At 57.0% G+C, this 16,863-nt stretch overlaps 1 protein-coding gene across 1 annotated transcript; it reads left to right on the top strand.

Moving 5' to 3' along the window:
- The first annotated feature begins 2,607 nt into the window (after nucleotides 1–2,607).
- LOC149309454 (sushi domain-containing protein 2-like) lies at nucleotides 2,608–14,987 on the top strand. The gene is made up of 11 exons (XM_089532365.1): nucleotides 2,608–3,413; nucleotides 3,542–3,693; nucleotides 3,817–3,987; nucleotides 4,552–4,723; nucleotides 5,250–5,451; nucleotides 6,264–6,363; nucleotides 8,666–8,824; nucleotides 11,991–12,245; nucleotides 12,733–13,005; nucleotides 13,609–13,791; nucleotides 14,656–14,987. The coding sequence occupies exons 1-11, from the start codon at nucleotides 2,608–2,610 to the stop codon at nucleotides 14,739–14,741; spliced, it is 2,559 nt and encodes an 852-aa protein (XP_089388491.1). The 3' UTR covers nucleotides 14,742–14,987.
- Nucleotides 14,988–16,863: the final 1,876 nt, after the last annotated feature.

Below are 16,863 nucleotides of genomic sequence, written 5' to 3'. Positions count from 1 at the left end.
AAAGCCACAGTCAGGAGGAAACTCTTCTAGAGCATGGCATTCACAGAGCCCCCCCCCCCCCCCAAAACCCACAAGCAGCACGCTTCTAGGCTGGCCAGGCTTGGCCTTATCCATGGCCTGAGGGTGGCCTGGGCCTGGCCAGCTGCCCCTTGGTCCATCCCTGTTTCGGAGGGCCACTGGACAGTTGACCCCACCCGGCCACGGACGCTCTACGCCGCCATACAGGACCCCGAGTGGTAACTGATTCATAAATCATAATCCATAATGGGATACAGAAGAAGAAGGAGGGATTGAAGACTCCGTGGGCCAAGAATGTAGGACACACAACCGGAATAAACAAATGGGGGGAAGTGTGGAAAAGAACAACTAAAATAACTTTAGCACAAAACCTGAGCGAAAATGCATGTAAAATGCATTATAATGGTACATTCTAGATGGTAAAATGCACAAACAAGTGGACCCAAGTTGTTGGAAATGTCGAGAAGGAAGAGGCACATGGCATCTCCGATGGCGCTCATGTCGGAAGGCAAAGAGACGTTGGAGTTCTGTGTGTCAAACAAGATGTTATATGGCCCCAGAATGATATGTATTGACTTTGATCGAAGAGGGCATAGAGAGCCAAAAGGAAAGGATTTTGTACTGTATTGATCATAGTGGCTAGATTAGAGTATGCAAAAACTTGGCAACAGTTATTTATACCCGCTATGCAAGATTGGACGACAAATCATTAGAATTAGCTGATGGGAGGAAATAAATTAGAAACGCTTTCACAGAACTGGGAGCACATCAAAGCCCTTTTTGTTGTCCTTAAACTCTCTGGAAAGACGGAGTTCATTCTGGGCTTTAGCTTTTCTGACTTTTCCCCCTTTTTCCATTTCTTAGACATCTTCCGTTTCAAACTCATCTCGGTTGGAGGTTCCTTAGTCTTCCATCCTGGGTTCTTGAAACGCCTCCCGTTTTTCTTTTTCAATGGAACTGTTTGAGATTGTGCCTTCAGTATCTCTCTTTTGAGACACTCCCATCCGTCCTGAACTCCCTTCCCTTTCAGTATTGCTGACCATGGGATCACACCCAGTATTTGTTTAAGTTTACTAAAACCAGCTTTCCTAAAGTCTAGGATGCATGTCTGACTCTGCCTGGCTTCTCTTTTCCACTGTATTACAAACTCCAGGAGAACATGGTCACTTCCACCTAAGGATCCCACCACTTGCACCCCATTAACCAAGTCCTCCTTGTTGGTTAGGATCAGATCCAAAATAGCTGACCCCCTTGTTGCCTCTTCCACCTTTTGGACCATGAAATTGTCTTCCAGGCAAGTGAGGAATTTGCTAGACCTTGAGGATTTGGCTGAGTTTGACTTCCAGCAAATATCAGGATAGTTGAAGTCGCCCATCACTACTATATCTCTCCTTTCTGAATCTATGGGTCATCTGTTCTAGAAAGACATCATCCAATTCCTCCGTCTGACTTGGGGGTCTGTAGTAGACTCCCACCGTAACATCCTTGTTGTTTCCCTCCCCTTTGATTCTTATCCAGATGCTCTCCTCCTGGCTTCCAGGATTGATGTCTGGATCTCTTCTCTGGTGTAAATATCTTCGGGGGGGGGGGGGGGAGGGGGGACACAAGTGGCCCCTCTGTGCCAGAAAAGGCCTCAGGTTGGGAGGGGATGGGGCCCCGGGTGGACCCTCGGGGTCCATTCCAGACTGGCCCCGTTCTGGGAGACACGCTTCTGGGGGGTCAAAGCCCCTGTCTTTCTTGTTATGCCCCCCCACACAGACACACAAACACACAGAAGGAACCCACTCCTGAAGAGGGAAGGCCCCTGGGAACTACCCCTCCCTCCGGGGCCCTGGAGAGCCCCAGAGGCACAAGCCCTGTCCCTGAGGCCCAGGGTCCCAGGAGGAAGCCCCCTCAGCCACAGATGCTCGCCCTCCTCCGAGGGTTGGGGGCCAGGGAGGGGGCGGAAAGGGGTCCGCGGGCAGAAAGGGGCCTCGGAAGGGACTCCCTCAAGGGCACCCCAAAACCAGGCAGGCAAACCCCCCACATTTGGCATGGAAGGGTGGCAGGCTCTTGAAGGGGTTTGAGGGTAAGGAGGGTCTAGTGGTCAGGGTCCTCAGGGAACCCCAGGAGCCTCAGGAGTCGACGGAGCCCCTAAGATTCTCCCGTGAACTCAGAGAGGGCCCCAAAGAAGGCTTTTGGCCACTTTGGCTTCTGTTGGTCCCAGCCCCGGTGGTCGGCGGGATCAAGCAGGAGGGTTGCCCCGGACCCAGGGGGGGCAAGGGGGCTATTTCGCCGGAGCCCTTCCTTCCTTCCCTGCGGTCCTGAGGCTAAGGGCGCCTCTCCTTTCTCTCTGTGCTTGAGCTCATGCCCCAAAAGGAGAGGGCCGCCTCAGCCCCTCGGAAGCCCTGGTCCTCTTCCTCGGGGGCAGGGGCAGTGTCCGGAGCTGCCTCTCCCACCCGGGCCTTCTTTGCCGCCCGAGGCCGGCGCCTTCCTCCTCCTCCTGCTCCTCTTTTCCGGGGCCCTCAGCTGGGAAGGAGGGCGCTGCCGCGGGACCTTTGAGCCTCCGGCGGAGAGTCGCTGGCGGCGGGAGAGCCTCCCTCTTCCAGCATGGCGAGCCCCCCTCTTGGGCCTCCTGGGCCCCGCACCCTCCGCCTGGCCCTCTTCGGCCTGGCGCTCCTTCTGGGGGGAGCCCCAGGTGGGTCCCTCGCGGCGGGGCGCCGGGCCCGGCATCCGCTCCAGCCTCCAGCCTCTCTGCAGCCCCCAGCCCCTCGGGAGGGAGAGGCCCGGAGGAACGGAGGCCAGGCAGGAGGGGGGGGGCTCCGCCGTGCCCCCTCCTTCTCTCTGCGGACCGAGGGAGGGGCTGCCCCGGAGAGACGCCGGGACCTCCGCCTCCCTTTGCCCCCGGGAGACTTTGGGAGGAGAAGCCCCATTCCCCCCTGGCTCTCCGAGCAAGGAGACCCCGGCCGGGGCTTCTTCTTCGGGGCCCAGGAGAAGGCAAAGGCGACCCCAGGGACTCTAGGGCCCTCGGGGGGCGGGAGGAAGCTCTTTCGGTCCAAAGGAAGGAAGGAAGGAAGGAAGGGGGCCAAGGCCTCTCTTCCTCCGCCTCGTCCTCCGCCTGAGGCGTTTCCTGGGGAGGCCCTCCGCCGACCAGGGCCCACCAGAGGGGCCTCCCCGCCCAGCCACTCCCTCCGGGGGGGGAGACCCCTGACTCCCTCCCTCTCCCTCGCTCTCTCCTTCCTTCCAGGGCCGGCGGCGGAGGCGGACTCCTGCTCGGGGCGATGCTCCTGCAGCCGGCCCAGCAGCTGCCCGGCCCTCCGGCCCTCCGCGGGGACGCTGCTCGGCGGCCAGGACCTGGCCCTCCTCGGGGTCGTCCTCTCGGGGCCTGCCGCCTCCGCCGCCTCCATCCGCTGCAGGTGAGAGCCGGACGCCAGCCCCGGAGGGAGCCCTCAAGGGGGGAGGGCAGCAGCCGCGGGGGCGCCTGAGGAGGGGAAGAGAGCCCCTTTCCCGCTGGAGCCCCGCCGCCCTTTCTGCTTCCCCTCAGGTTCGGGGGCTCCGTGGAGACCGAGGGCTTCGTGGCCGAAGACGGGGGGGTCCACTGCGTCTCCCCGCTGCTCTACCAGCTGGGCCCCCTCCCCCTGGAGGTCTCTCCCGACGGGGGCCGCAGCTTCCCCTGGACGGTGGCCTGGACGGCGGGTGAGCCCCGGGGGGGGCCTCTAGCCCTGGCCCCTGCCTTCCTTCGGGGGGAGGTAGGTAGGTAGGGAGGGGTCGGTCTTCCCTCGGTGGGGGGGGACTGACAGGCCTTGCTCCCCCCCGCAGTCCACCACAACAAAGTCCCCCCCTCGGAGAAAAGCAGGCTGCTGAACGAGACCAAGTGGCAGTACTATGGGACCCCGCTCGGGACGGAGGGCAACCTGACCCTCGCCTGGGACCCCCGCGCCCTGGCTGCCCCCCGCCTCAACATTGAAGTCTGGGGCTACAGAGAAATGGGTAGCTGTCTTTGGGCCTTTCCCAGGGGGGAGCAGGGGGAGGTCCCAGGGGCGGAGGGAACCCCAACCCACTCCACCAGGAGCATGGCATTTGGGGATGCTGGGCCTTGCAGGCAGTGGGTGGAGGGCTAAAATGGGCTGGGTGGCCTGGAGAAAGCCCTCCCTCCCAGGGGTCAAAGTCTCCCTGCCCCCATTTTCTGGCCAGGGAGGGAAGTGGTATAGGATTAACCGGGGGGGGGGGGTCGGGGGACAACCTCCCTTTGTCCTTTGGGGGAGTGTGGGGAGGCGAGGGGGGGTCAGGGCCAGGCCCCTCTTTGGCTCTTGGGCCTCCAGCCCAGGAAAGCCCCTCCTGCTTGGGCAGTGGCCCCAGTGACCCTTGGCTGCAGCTTGTCTGCGCAAACCCTCCACAGGGCCAGGATCCTTCCCCACCCCCCACCCCCCCATGACTCTGTGGGGTAGCTGCCTGGGCTTCTTGTTGGCCAGAGGTGAGGAGTCCTGGGCTCAAATCCAAGGCCGGACCGCATTGCCACGGTGTGCCCCCCTTCTGCCCTCTTCTTCCTGGCAGGTGAGCCATACTCCAGCGACTGGACAGGCGAGTGGAGGTACCTCTACAGCCTCACAAGGGACCACCCCAACTCAGGATCCTTCTCTTTCCTGCCTGCCCCATCTGCCCTCCATGGAGCCTGGGAGCTGGGGGCCCTCCGGATTTCTTCCAGCCTCGCCTCCGAGGGTCAGAGGTGAGCTGGGGGGGGGGGGAGAACTGGCATGAGAGCCCCGGACTCTGCTGTCTCTGTGGCAGGTACCAAACAAGGCCCCCCTCCTCCTCCTGCTGTTGCCCAAAGAGAGGTGGGGTGGATGGCAAACAGACGCCAGACAGGAGGCAATGAGGCAGGGGCCGTGGTCACCCCTTGGCATCCTGGGGAACCTGCCCCTCTGAGCCCCTCTTGCTTTCTGCTGTGACCCTCATCTCCCAGAGGTTCCTGCTTGAAAGAGCAGTGGGTCCTCTTCGACCCACCTTCTGCACCTTCTTCCCTACTTTGCCCTCTTTTCCCTCCTTTGGCTGCCTGGCATTGGCCTCTCTGCCTGGCTTGAGGATCCCCAGAGGCTCAGCATTGAGCCCCTCTCCTGCCCCTGTAGCTTCTGAATGGCACATGGGGACACAGCCTTTGTGGGGGCTGCCCACCTGCGCTTCCCCCATGGTTGCTCCCAAGCCTTCTTCCTACTTTGCACAAGTGCCAATCTCACTGCCTTCTTCCTCGCCAGCAATGTGGCCGCCCTCTGGAGCACGGAGCACGCCTTGGCCTGGCACCTGGGAGACAGCTTCCGGCAGGATTCGGCTGCCTGGGCCACGGCCAAGTGCCACCAGTGGGACGCCCTGGAGACAGGCCTGCCCAATTTCCCGGAGGAGATTGCGGACTGCCCCTGCAGCCTGGCCCAAGCCCGGGCAGACACAGGCCGCTTTCATGTAGGTGGGGTGGGCTTTGGAGAGACGTATGGGGGGTCTCCATAGCTTGGCAAAGACTGGGGAGACATGACCTTGCCAGGTGAGTGGGTGGCAGCCATCCACTAGCTGCCATTCTCATTTTGGGTCCTTCTCTCGTCTGCCATCTGCTCCCAGGGAGAGTGGAAGATGCAGTTGCCACACACACACACACAGCTGTGTATGCACCATGTTGAGGCATGGGTCTCTCTGGAACAGCTGCAGGGGAGCAGAATCTGCTGCTTCTCCTGCTCTGGCAGCATTGGGGATGGAGACTTTAGCGCACTTTGTATGGAGCTACCTTTGAAGATAGTTCAAGGCTGTTGTTTGGGAGGTCCAGCGGGCAAAGCGTCTCTGGCCAGGGCTGCAAACAGCTTTGCTGGTGGCCATTTCTATGTCAAGGTCTCACTCTAAGCTAGTCTGTTGGAAGGATCACCTGTCTGTCCCCCACTAAGCCCCCTCCCCATTTGGGGTGCTGAAGATCCTTTATGCACCAGTTCTGTGGACACCAATCTGGAAGTCAGCCCCACTGAAGTCAGTGGGGCATGCCTCCTGTGTACGTATGTCCTGGGAAGCACTTCTGGGCCCCATATTAGAATCGCCCCCCAGACGCACATGCGCACACACAGGCATTACTCCTAGAGTGCTGGAAGGGCTCCTGTGGCTGAGAAATGTCTCTCGGTGGTTTAAATGCTGCTGAAAAGTGGGACAGCCATTTTGAGCCAGGAAGTCAGCCGGCTGGTTGGGGTGTGTGTGTGTGAAGTGTCCTCAAGCAACCCTTCCTCTCTCGCTTCCAGACAGACTACGGGTACGACATTGAGAAGGGGAGCGTGTGCTTCCTATGGGGAGCTTCTGCTGCCACCATTATGGCCGTGGGGGGGGGGGGCTTGGAGGGAGGTGGGGGCCACAGGGATGGCCTCTTGGTCCCCCGCAGCCCTGGACTGAGGCAGAGGGACGGAGTAGGCGCTCCCCTGGAAGCCCCTGAGAGACCCCCCTCCCTTCCCCCCCACCATGGCAATGGCCTGGCAGGGCTTGCTGGCTCATGGAGAAGGGGGGCTTGGGGGGCAGGAATGGGAAGGGCAACAGTGAAAGAGCTAGATAAGGTCCTAAAGGGTAAAGACGAACAACCAAGCACCAACGTCAGAATAGTCCAAGCCATAGTATTCCCCCTGTGCCCTTTGAATTGTGATACCCAGAACTGGACACACAGGATTCAAGTCCGAGGTCTGATCCCTTGATCTAGATACTACTCTCCTATTGATGCAGCCTAGAATCGCCTTGGCCTTTTTAGCTGATGCATCACATTCCTCTAGAATGCCTGGGAGAGTTAGGAATCGGTGGCACTGCACTCCAGGGGTTCCGCTCCTTCCTCTCGGGTTGATTCCGGAGGGTGATGCTCGGGGACAGTCGCTCCTTGAAAACGGAGCTTAAATGTGGCGTCCCTCAAGGCGCCATCCTGTCCCCGATGCTATTCAACATTTATATGAAGCCGCTGGGAGAAATCATTCGCAGACATGGGGCGGCTGTTATCAGTACACGGATGACACCCAAATATATTTCTCCATGTCTCGATCAGCAGCTATGACAGCAGATGGCATTTCTCCCCTCCATCAGTGTTTTGAAGAGGTAATGGACTGAATGAGGAAAAACAAACTCAGGCTGAATCCAGACAAAACGGAGGTACTTACAGTAGGGGCCCCCAAACCAGGTCTAGGGTTGCAACCTTCAGTCCTAGAGGGGTTCATGCTCCCCTAAAAGGACTGTGCAGCTTAGGGGTGCTTCTTGACTCGTCGCTTCAGATGAGAAATCAGGTGAATGCAACGGTCAAGAGTGCCTGTTATCAGCTCCGGCTGATACACCAGCTGCGCCCTTTCCTGGAACGGGGGGACCTTGAAACGGTAGTACATGCGCTGGTAACCTCAAGACTTGATTTCTGCAATGCGCTCTGCATGGGGCTACCCTTGTGCCTAGTCTGGTAACTTCAACTGGTGCAGAATATGACAGCCAGGCTGGTTGCTGGAAAAACTAGGAGTGACCGAATAACACCCGTCCTAAAATGTCTTCACTGGCTGCCTATTAGTTTCCGGACACAGTACAAGGTGTTGGTTATCACCTTTAAAGCCCTCCATGGCTTGGGCCCCACCTATTTGAGGGATCGCCTGCTTCCACATAATCCACCTCGCTGCACCCTCTGGTCCTCTGGGAGGAATCCATTGCAGCCTTTAAAGACCAGACTAACTGCTCCCTCCCAGAGGCCTTCTCTGCAAGGCTCCCAAACTATGGAACAGACAGACGGATGAGATCCGTCACATTGCCAGCTTAGACAGCTTTAAAGACGCTGTCAAGACAGCTCTCTTCCGGCAGGCCTTCCTGAATAAATTGCCCGGCCACAGAATGACCGCCCTCCATCATGAATCAGCCCCCGCTCTGTCCTTGGGGTGTGTGTGTGTGTATTTAATTCTGTTTTAATAGATATTTTAATTGTACATGTTTAATCCTGTTTGAAGGGGGGAATTTGGGACACAATGTTGTAAAGGTGGATTTTAATGTGTTGTGAGCTGCTTTGATTGTCTGGTCAAAGAAAAGTGGGATACAAATAAAAGTATGATGATGATGATTCCTGACTCATGTTCAGCTTGTGGTTCACTATAAACCTCAAATCACTTTTGTTCATACTGCCATGAAGCTGTTTTATGTTTCCTGCTCCAATGCCAGTCGCTCCCACCTTGGCTGGATTTGGGGCCACTTGGCTGGGAAAGCTGCTGCCCAGCCCTCTCCAGAGCTCCTCAGCGGCCCCAGCAGCTGCTCTGGCTCCCAGTTTCTTTTCTGTCTAGGAGGTAAACCCTGCTGTCTTCATTCTTGGAGCCCGTAAAATGCCTGGCTATGTCTAGGGAATGGCCCTCTTCCTCTAGAAGCCCCACAACTACCAAAACAAAGGCACCTGGGATGAGCCTTGCTTCAGGTCCCAGTGCTAGACACTCAGGCACAGCTTCTGTTTCCTTTTATTAAGATGGGGTCTTTTCAGGGTGACCTAAAGCTCCTCTTGTGATGTTTGGATGTCTGGCTAAAAGTGGCATTTCCTCCCAAGCGTAAGGATGTATTAAAATATTAGGTTTGGCTTTGTTTTAAGTTGGAAAACTGGGCGTTCTAAATGAGATGCAGCATGAAGTCAGTTTTGTTTTCCGTCCCTGTTTGGTAGGAGCGGAGGCCAAGGTGACAGGCTTCTCTGCCATCGCCATGCAGGAGAACAGCTCCGACGTGGTGGAGATTCGCATTCAGGAGCACTCTGGCCAGCTGGAGGTCCTCTTGAACCAGAAGCCCCTCAACTTCTCTGAGCAGACCTGGATGGATCTGAAAGGTGAGAGGTGTCTCCCAAGGCCTGTCCCTTCAGGGGTTGGCCGGCAGGAGGGCTCCCCAGAGAAGAGCTGACACATGAACCCAGGACCCAGGCGGGGAGCATTGGCTCTGTCCTCAGCGGGAAGGGTATCCTTTGCGTGGGCACAAGAGTACCCCCACTGCATTTTAGGGAGCAGAGCGAGGTCCCTGTTGGGTCATAGAGACATGCTGTGTCCACTAGGACCAGGCGCAGAGTTGACCCACACAGGCAGGGCGCCACGGAAATGTTGGGGCGTAGAGAGACGCGCTGTGTCCACTAGGACCATGCGCAGAGTTGACCCACACAGGCAGGACGCCACGGAAATGTTGGGGCGTAGAGAGACACGCTGTGTCCACTAGAACCACACGCAGAGTTGACCCACGCAGGCAGGACGCCACGGAAATGTTGGGCGTAGAGAGACACGCTGTGTCCACTAGGACCATGCGCAGAGTTGACCCACACAGGCAGGACACCACGGAAATGTTGGGCGTAGAGAGACGCGCTGTGTCCACTAGAACCACGCGCAGAGTTGACCCACACAGGCAGGATGCCACGGAAATATTGGGCGTAGAGAGACGCGCTGTGTCCACTAGGACCACGCGCAGAGTTGACCCACACAGGCAGGATGCCACGGAAATGTTGGGCGTAGAGAGATGCGCTGTGTCCACTAGGACCACGCGCAGAGTTGACCCACGCAGGCAGGATGCCACGGAAATGTTGGGCGTAGAGAGACATGCTGTGTCCACTAGGACCACGAGCAGAGTTGACCCACGCAGGCAGGATGCCACGGAAATGTTGGGCGTAGAGAGACATGCTGTGTCCACTTGGACCACGAGCAGAGTTGACCCACGCAGGCAGGACGCCAGGAGAAGGCTCTTGGAGAGACGTCTGCAAAGGCTTCAGGCAGAGAAGGAAAAATTCCTGCCACGCAGGCTTCAGCCTTGTGCTCCCGGCTTGCAGAAATAAACACTGCTGGGCAGTAAGGCTCTCACTCAAAGAAGAGGGCTTTAATTCACAAGATAGCACAGAGTACCAGACAGCCATCTTGGGTACTCACAGCTCTATATACAAACTGACAAAGTGCTACGCCAGCCACCGACCACAACAACCCAACAACGGAGATTGTCACCGTCTCTCTTTTATAGGTGGTCTTCTGTGAAGTCATGTGATAGCCATGCCACCAATGAAACCTTGCTGGTTTCATACCTAGTGCAGGTTGCATCATAGCATTGCCCATGATGCACTGCTGGCTGACTTCACCTACTTGCGTGTTGCATCAGACGTCCCATGATGCACAGCTTCCAAATGCTGACTCATGCACACCTGCCACTTGAACTGTAGTTACCTTTGCTCCTGTTCCCCTAGTGGCCAGATCCGTGTCATTTCCAGGCCAAGTGTGCCATATGGTCCTGACAGGCCCAGGGTGGCACAGGGGCCAAGGCCAGATCCTGGAGAAGCCAAGTGGAAGTGGGCAGAGGGGCAAAGCCCCTGGGGCATTGCCAAGGAGGGCAGCAGGCAGTGCAAGGGAGCCTTCTGTGACCATTCCCCAAATTTTCACTTTCCTTTGAAAACAGGCTTGACTGCGTGCCCAGGTTCCCTTGGTGCTTTATGGAAAGGCAGGGGTCTGCTGCAGCTCTGCCCTGACTGTCCTCTTCCCCACTGTGCCACGGAAGCCCATTGTCACTGGCACTCCCCTTTCCATACTGGGTGAAACTGGTGATGGGACAGTCCCACCCTCCTCCCCCGTGATTAACTGTCCGTTGTCATTTGGTTAAGCAACTGAGGTCCTCCTAGATGCTGGAAAGAGGGCAAAACTCCCCTGGCACCAGAGGCGGCACTAGGAGGGTGCTGGGGGTGCAAGACACACCTTAGGAGTGGTGCCACCCATTGTGCTGGTGGGAAGGGGCTGCCTTCCTGCCCAGGTGGACTGAGAGTCCCAGAGACTGGCGGTCCAGGGAAGGACCCCTGCCCCCAGAGTCACCAAGGAGGCCGGCCAGGACTCTCTTGGAGGCCATGGCAAAGCCCTGGAGGCCTTTCCCATGGCCAAATAGGGGGTTGTGAACAAGGTGGCTAGACTGGAATGGCCTGGGAGGTGAATGAAGCCCCTCTGGGTGCCCCAGCTCACTTCCCTGTTGGCCCCTCTTCCTTAGAAGCCCAACTGACTATTTATGACGGACTCTTGGCTCTGTGGCTCCAAACGGCAGAAGGGCCTAAGCAGCCAAGCTTTCCCCAGCAAGGGCTCCAGGAATCCACAAGAATCCCATAATGCTGACCTATGGCTGCATGGCCGAATCTTTGAGCTCCACCATTTAGTAAACTACCAGCATTTCAGACCCTGGTGAGGGTTCCCAAAGAGTAAGCACACTTGTGCATATCTCCCTGTGGGATCGGTGCCTGGTAGCTTCCTCCCCAGTAGCCGTGGGCAGACAGGCCTCTCCCTTGGCCCTCTTCAGGCCTTGCAGAGATGGCAGGCAGACCAGAATAGCCTGGGAAACAGACAGTCCCTTCAGGGGTCCACCAGCCATCTGCCTTCCACAGTGGCCTGAGGTACTCCAGAGGGGCCAGTGACCTGGCGGGGGGGGGGGGCATGGGTTACTGCACTGGTGTGACGCTGACCCTACTCATGCCACTGACCAGCACTATGGCATGGAGAGGAGGGAGGTCCAGCAACAGCCTCCTCACGATGTTGAGCAGAATACTTAAATCAAGGTGGGGGGGGGGGAACAAGGCTGCCAGGTGTCAGGACAAGAGAGTTCTCCTGGGGAGCCAGAAAAGGACGTACCTGCACTGGCGCATCAGTCACCAAGAGGGTTCAACCCGCAATAAGGCTGGCACCGAGCAGCCTTTCTGCTCCTTCGTCCTCCTCTCTGCGCTTTGCCTTGCTCCTTTGCCCGTGCCACCTGGTCTTTTGCCCACATGCCAGAAGGGGCTGGCCCTTGTGATTCAGAGGGGGATCCTCAGCACCACATCATCCAAATTGCCCTCCCTTCTTGTGTGGCTCCACACAGAGAAACCAGGAAAGGTTTGTGATCCATAACAGGCTCCGAAGGCTGGGCTCTCGACGTCTCCCTTGCAGTGGCCGGGTGGGGGCCTCCTGGCTCTGCTTCGGGGGTGGGGGGTGCTGACAGGTGTCTTTCCCTCTCTGCAGGTCTCTTTCTCTCTGCCACCCCCAGGGAGAAGGCCACTGTGATGTTCTCCTCTGGCGCGGGCGCGGAAGTGAACAGCAATCCGGGAGGAGTGCTGAGCGTGACCTTTTTGCTGCCGGAGGAGTTCCTGAACCTCACCCAGGGGCTCTTTGGGACGATGAACGGGGACCCAGGGGATGACATGGCCTTCCGCAACGGATCCATTCTGGATGCCTCACGCAGCTCCCCGGAGCAGCTCCTGGCCTTTGGAGCCGACTGTGAGGGCTGCAGGGCTGCTGGGGGCTTTTGGGGTGGGGATGCAAAGGGCTCCAGACAGGTGGGGCCCCACCTTCTCTCCAGACCCCATTGCCCCAGAGGGGGTAGTGGCTGGGGCTGTTTGTTCTGATGTCCCACAGCCAAGGAAAAGTTGCCTCCTGGTCTTCCGCCCCTTTTCTCCCCCCTAAATACTAAATGCCATCATCAGCTTCCTCTCCATGGGAACAGGCATTGCTTGACACAGTATAACAGATAGCAGCAAAGGAAGGAACTCAGTAGCTGTGCCCCTTGACCGGGGGGCAGAGGAGGTTACTCTGGTCTGGTCCCTCCTGCTGCCCTCTGCCTCTTGCACCTGCAGCCCTTGGCCATCTTCCGAGGAAGGGACCTTGCCTGCCCTTCTGCCTCCGGAGAACTAGGCTTCCCAGCTTCCCTGAAGAAGCCGCTCTGAACACGTCTGTGACAGCTCTCCCTCTCTTTTCCTGCCTCCAGGGGCCATCAGAAATGAAAGCTTCCTTTTCACCTACGATACCCAGGACTTGTTGGCTGCCTTCTTCTATGGACCAAAGCACAACTCTTCCTTTGTGCCAGAGTTTTCTCCCTCGGAAGACCCCGCTGACCCGCTTGTGCCAGAGATGGCTGTCCTCTGCCAGTCGGACCCTTTCTGCAGATTTGATGTCCTGACCACCAGAGACCTTGCCGTGGGAAATGGCACCCGACTGTCCCACCTGAGCTACAGACACCTGAAGGAGAGCCTGCAGCCAGGTAGGCAGGCCAGAGAGTCCTGGAGGTCATGCGGCAGCCCCAGGGGCCACACAACGGAGAGAGTCAGTGTTCCTCCACATTGGCTCACTGGCATGGGTCTTCTTTGTGCCCCCAGCACATGGCACAGTCAGCGCCCTGCATGCCCCCAGGTCCCTCTGGGATCCTGGCACATGAAGGGGTCCTTAGAAGGCCGGCTTTTAGGCACCCTCCTTGTCCTGCTCTGGGCAAGCGCCTCCCCATGCCCAGGGGAAGCCAGCACGGTAACCCCATTGTCATCCTCTTCCTGGAGTCTTAGTCTGACGTAGGGTGGGAGGGATTGAGATCTGTGATCTGTCTGGGGCAACTCCTATATGTCTTCATTTAAAACTAGACACCTTGGCCTTTAGCCCCATGAAGCCACTTGCCTGCCACTCCCTCATACAGCTAGATGGGGGCCTCTGCCCGCTGCCAAGCCCAGCCACAGCATCCACACCCGTGGCCTCCTCCCTGGAACCTCTGCCCGACTTTCCCCGTGGCCACAGGGCCTCCTTTCCTCCAAGGAGACCTGATACTTTGCAAGTGGGATTGCCTGTCCAAACGGCCCTTGTTTCCTTCTCCTCTGAGTGGTTTCCTGCGGCTGGGTGGCTCCCCCCATGAATGGCTCAAAGAACGGGACCAACTACCTGGCTGGGTCCACTGTCCACTTCCACTGTGACCCTGGGTTCCGCCTGACAGGATCCACCACACGCGCATGCCAGGACAATGGGGCCTGGTCAGGCCTCTCCGCCAGCTGCTTGCCGAATGCTGGTAAGTGGTGGGCTTGGGAGGGCACAAATGCATGCCCTAGTCCTTATTCCACTGAGATGTTTTCTGCAGCAGCCCTCAGCCCCAGACTAGAAACAGACTTTTCCCTGGCGTTTTTTGGGTGCAGAGAAAGAGGGGTCATAGAATCATAGAGATGGAAGAGATCCAGTCCAACCCCATTCTGCCATGCAAGTCAGAAGCCTTCAGACGGCCCATTGGTTCTTCTCATGCCACACACAGTGGGGGAAGGGACAGATAGGATCTGGTCACTTTATGGGTTGCACCAGTGCAGCCAACTGGGACCAGGCAACCCCTCCCCAAACACACAGGCTGGAGGGGGGGCTGACATATCACTGGTTGGCATCCCCTCCAAGGACAGGGAGGGAGTACCAAATGGCTCTCTGTCTGGTCTTCTGGGGGGCAGAGAGGATCTGCAGCAACAACAGTGCCCCCCAACTGCCCCCTGCTCCTCAAGTGGGCACTTCAGAGGGTGGGTGGTCGCCCCCACATCTCCCTCCTCCATGCGCTTGCTTGGCCAGAAGGCTGGTCATCACCCGAGGGAACAGCTGCTGCCCCCTGAAGGCCACTTGCCCCCCAGTTCTCTTTGGTCTCTGGGCCAGTATAGGGGCAGGAACAGGGGCAGAGATCTCACCTGAGCATCTGCAACCCCCGACTCCCAATGCCACATGCCTCCCCGCCACAGCCACAGCTAGAAGGAGATTCCCCCATATGACCATAAGCCACAGAAACGACAACACCCTGAGACACTCCCAACAGGCAGACAAGCAGGTTCTGATCCAAAAGCAGCCTACATGGCCACTGTGGCCGCTGTGTCCTGAGAGAGGCTCTCTGTCATCCTCACCATAGGCACCAGGTGGGTCCTGGGCCCCTTTGTGCCATGCATCACCCTGGGTTTCCTGAGCCTGGCAGTGGCCCTTGGAACAGTGGCCTAACCCTGTGGAAGGCAAGGGGCAGAGACGGCCGGAGGGACTTGCTGATTTGGCCTTTTGATTGCCCCGGCAGCTGGACTTTGGAGGCGGCAACACCGCAGCCGCTTTAATAGATCTGGCTGGACCAAGAGGCATACATGCCCCTGCTGCACAGTTTCATAAAGTGGGGCAATAAATCAACAGGAAGAAACTGGTGGGTGATTGTTTCTCAGGTCGCAGGAGTGTGCAAGGAAGACGGGATTCTGGGCAAAGGGATGCAGCTGGGCCCAGTTCTGTGCTGGAGTCACTGGTGGGTGTCATGGTTTCATCTGGTCTGAGCTGGTGCCCCTCACCCTGAACCAAGGTCCTGCTGGTCCCAGGCAGCAGCCTGTTTGGTTCAAGACACGGGAGATTATCAGATGGAGAGTGGGATGTCCTCGTTCCGTCCTTTTTCCGTCCTCGTCCCATCCTTCCAGCGTAATTGCAGGAAGGACTTTCAGACGACGTCGCGCTGATCCAGAGATTGTCCCGTCCAGGAAGTGCGAGTGACAGTGATCATGTGAAAGGCTTCATTCAGATCCTGTCATTGTCCCGTCAGTGAGATGGAATTGTCCCATCCTTGCCCTTCATTTTGTATTAATGGAAGATGTGTTAATGCAGTTCCATTTCACTGACAGTTAATGACAGGATCAGCAAGAATGTGTGGATGTCTTTGGCACAATTGCTGTCACGAATGGAATAAGGATGGGAGAGCAATCCTAGGATACTAGACTCAATACACCCCAAAAGTCATGTAATCCAACCCTGGGAAGTCACCATCAAAGCCTTCCTTGTGACCAACGGCCATCCAGCCTCTTAGAAGCCCCTTTAAGGCAACCTATTCTGCCATGTCACCCCTTAACATCTTCCCTTGTCTAAACATACCTCGCTCCCTAAACCTTTCCTCGTAGAGCTTTATGGTTTCCAAGCCTTTCAACATTTTGTTGCCCTCCTCTGGACACAGTATATTTAGTTAGCTAGTTCCAGCTTGTCCACGTCCTTTTTGAATTAGGGAGCCCAGAACTGGACACAGTATTCCAGATGAGGCCTGACCGATGCAGAATAGAGTGCTCTTCTCTCTCTGGCCACATTGCTGGCCTGGCTCTTTCCTTGGCCGCTCTTGTGACACAGTGGGCTACTGTGGGCCTCCAGGAAGAAGGAGTGCTGACATGTTGGTTGATGCAGCCTAGAATCATATTGGGGGTTTTAGCTGCTGCAACACCCTGTTTACGTATTCTCTGCTGGCAGTCTACTAGGACTCCTAGATCCCTTTCACAGCCAGTGCCCCCATCCCCTATCTGTGCGTTTCCTTTCTTCTGGCCCAGTGTGTAAGCACCTGCTTTCCATGTGGCCCAGTTCATTCCCAGTTTGGGCCCTTCCACTGGGAGGGTCAGGCTGCTGGAAGAGTTTCTGGCAGCAGCAGTTCTTGCCAGGACTTTAAAGCTATTCATTGAGGCTGCTCCCTGGATGAGTGGCTCTTCATCACTGGCGTGGAAATACTTTGTGGTGAGAGGTTCACTTGTGTTTTCTTGCTGGAAGACTTCAAAGCAAGAAGAGGAGTAGGGCAAGGCACTGTTACCCATGCTGCTTCATATAAATTTTGGAATCAATGATAACCCTTGGATGACCCCTGGCCAGACTCCAAGCCTGTCCGCCATTACTGGCAAAGCGAGAGGACATGTGCACCTCCCCTGAGGGGAAAAGCCCCATTTACATCTTAGAAGGTCCGGGAAGTCGCATGAAGGGATTATCTTGAGTCAGAAGGAGTGAAATGTTTGCCTTTCCTGAAGCTATCACCCCCTCCTCAAGTCTATTGTCCGAACAACTTAAGTCAGTGATATTATCAGATCCAGACATCCAGGTGAAAGAAAGCTATTAAACTCCTTTGTTTCAATCACCAAAACTCTCTGCCCTCAGGCGAGATTTTGCCCTTAAAAGGTCCCAACTTTGGCTGCTCAGCGCGCCATCCCAAAGGTCTACTTACTCCACGTCAGTCAGACCTCTGTTCTGGTAGCCGGCATTTCTGCTCAAACCCAGGTTGCGGAGCAGACTTGTCTCACTGTCCCACATCCCATTCGCTTCCCGGAGGAAGACTACATCTTGGTGA

The sequence above is a fragment of the Sceloporus occidentalis genome, unplaced genomic scaffold (assembly GCF_023333645.1).
Source record: "Sceloporus occidentalis isolate IW3139 unplaced genomic scaffold, rSceOcc1.0.p SCAF_7, whole genome shotgun sequence".
In the NCBI taxonomy this organism is placed as follows: Eukaryota; Metazoa; Chordata; class Lepidosauria; order Squamata; family Phrynosomatidae; genus Sceloporus; species Sceloporus occidentalis.
Note: the sequence above shows the minus strand (reverse complement) of the source record. Positions and strands in the feature narration are given on the sequence as shown.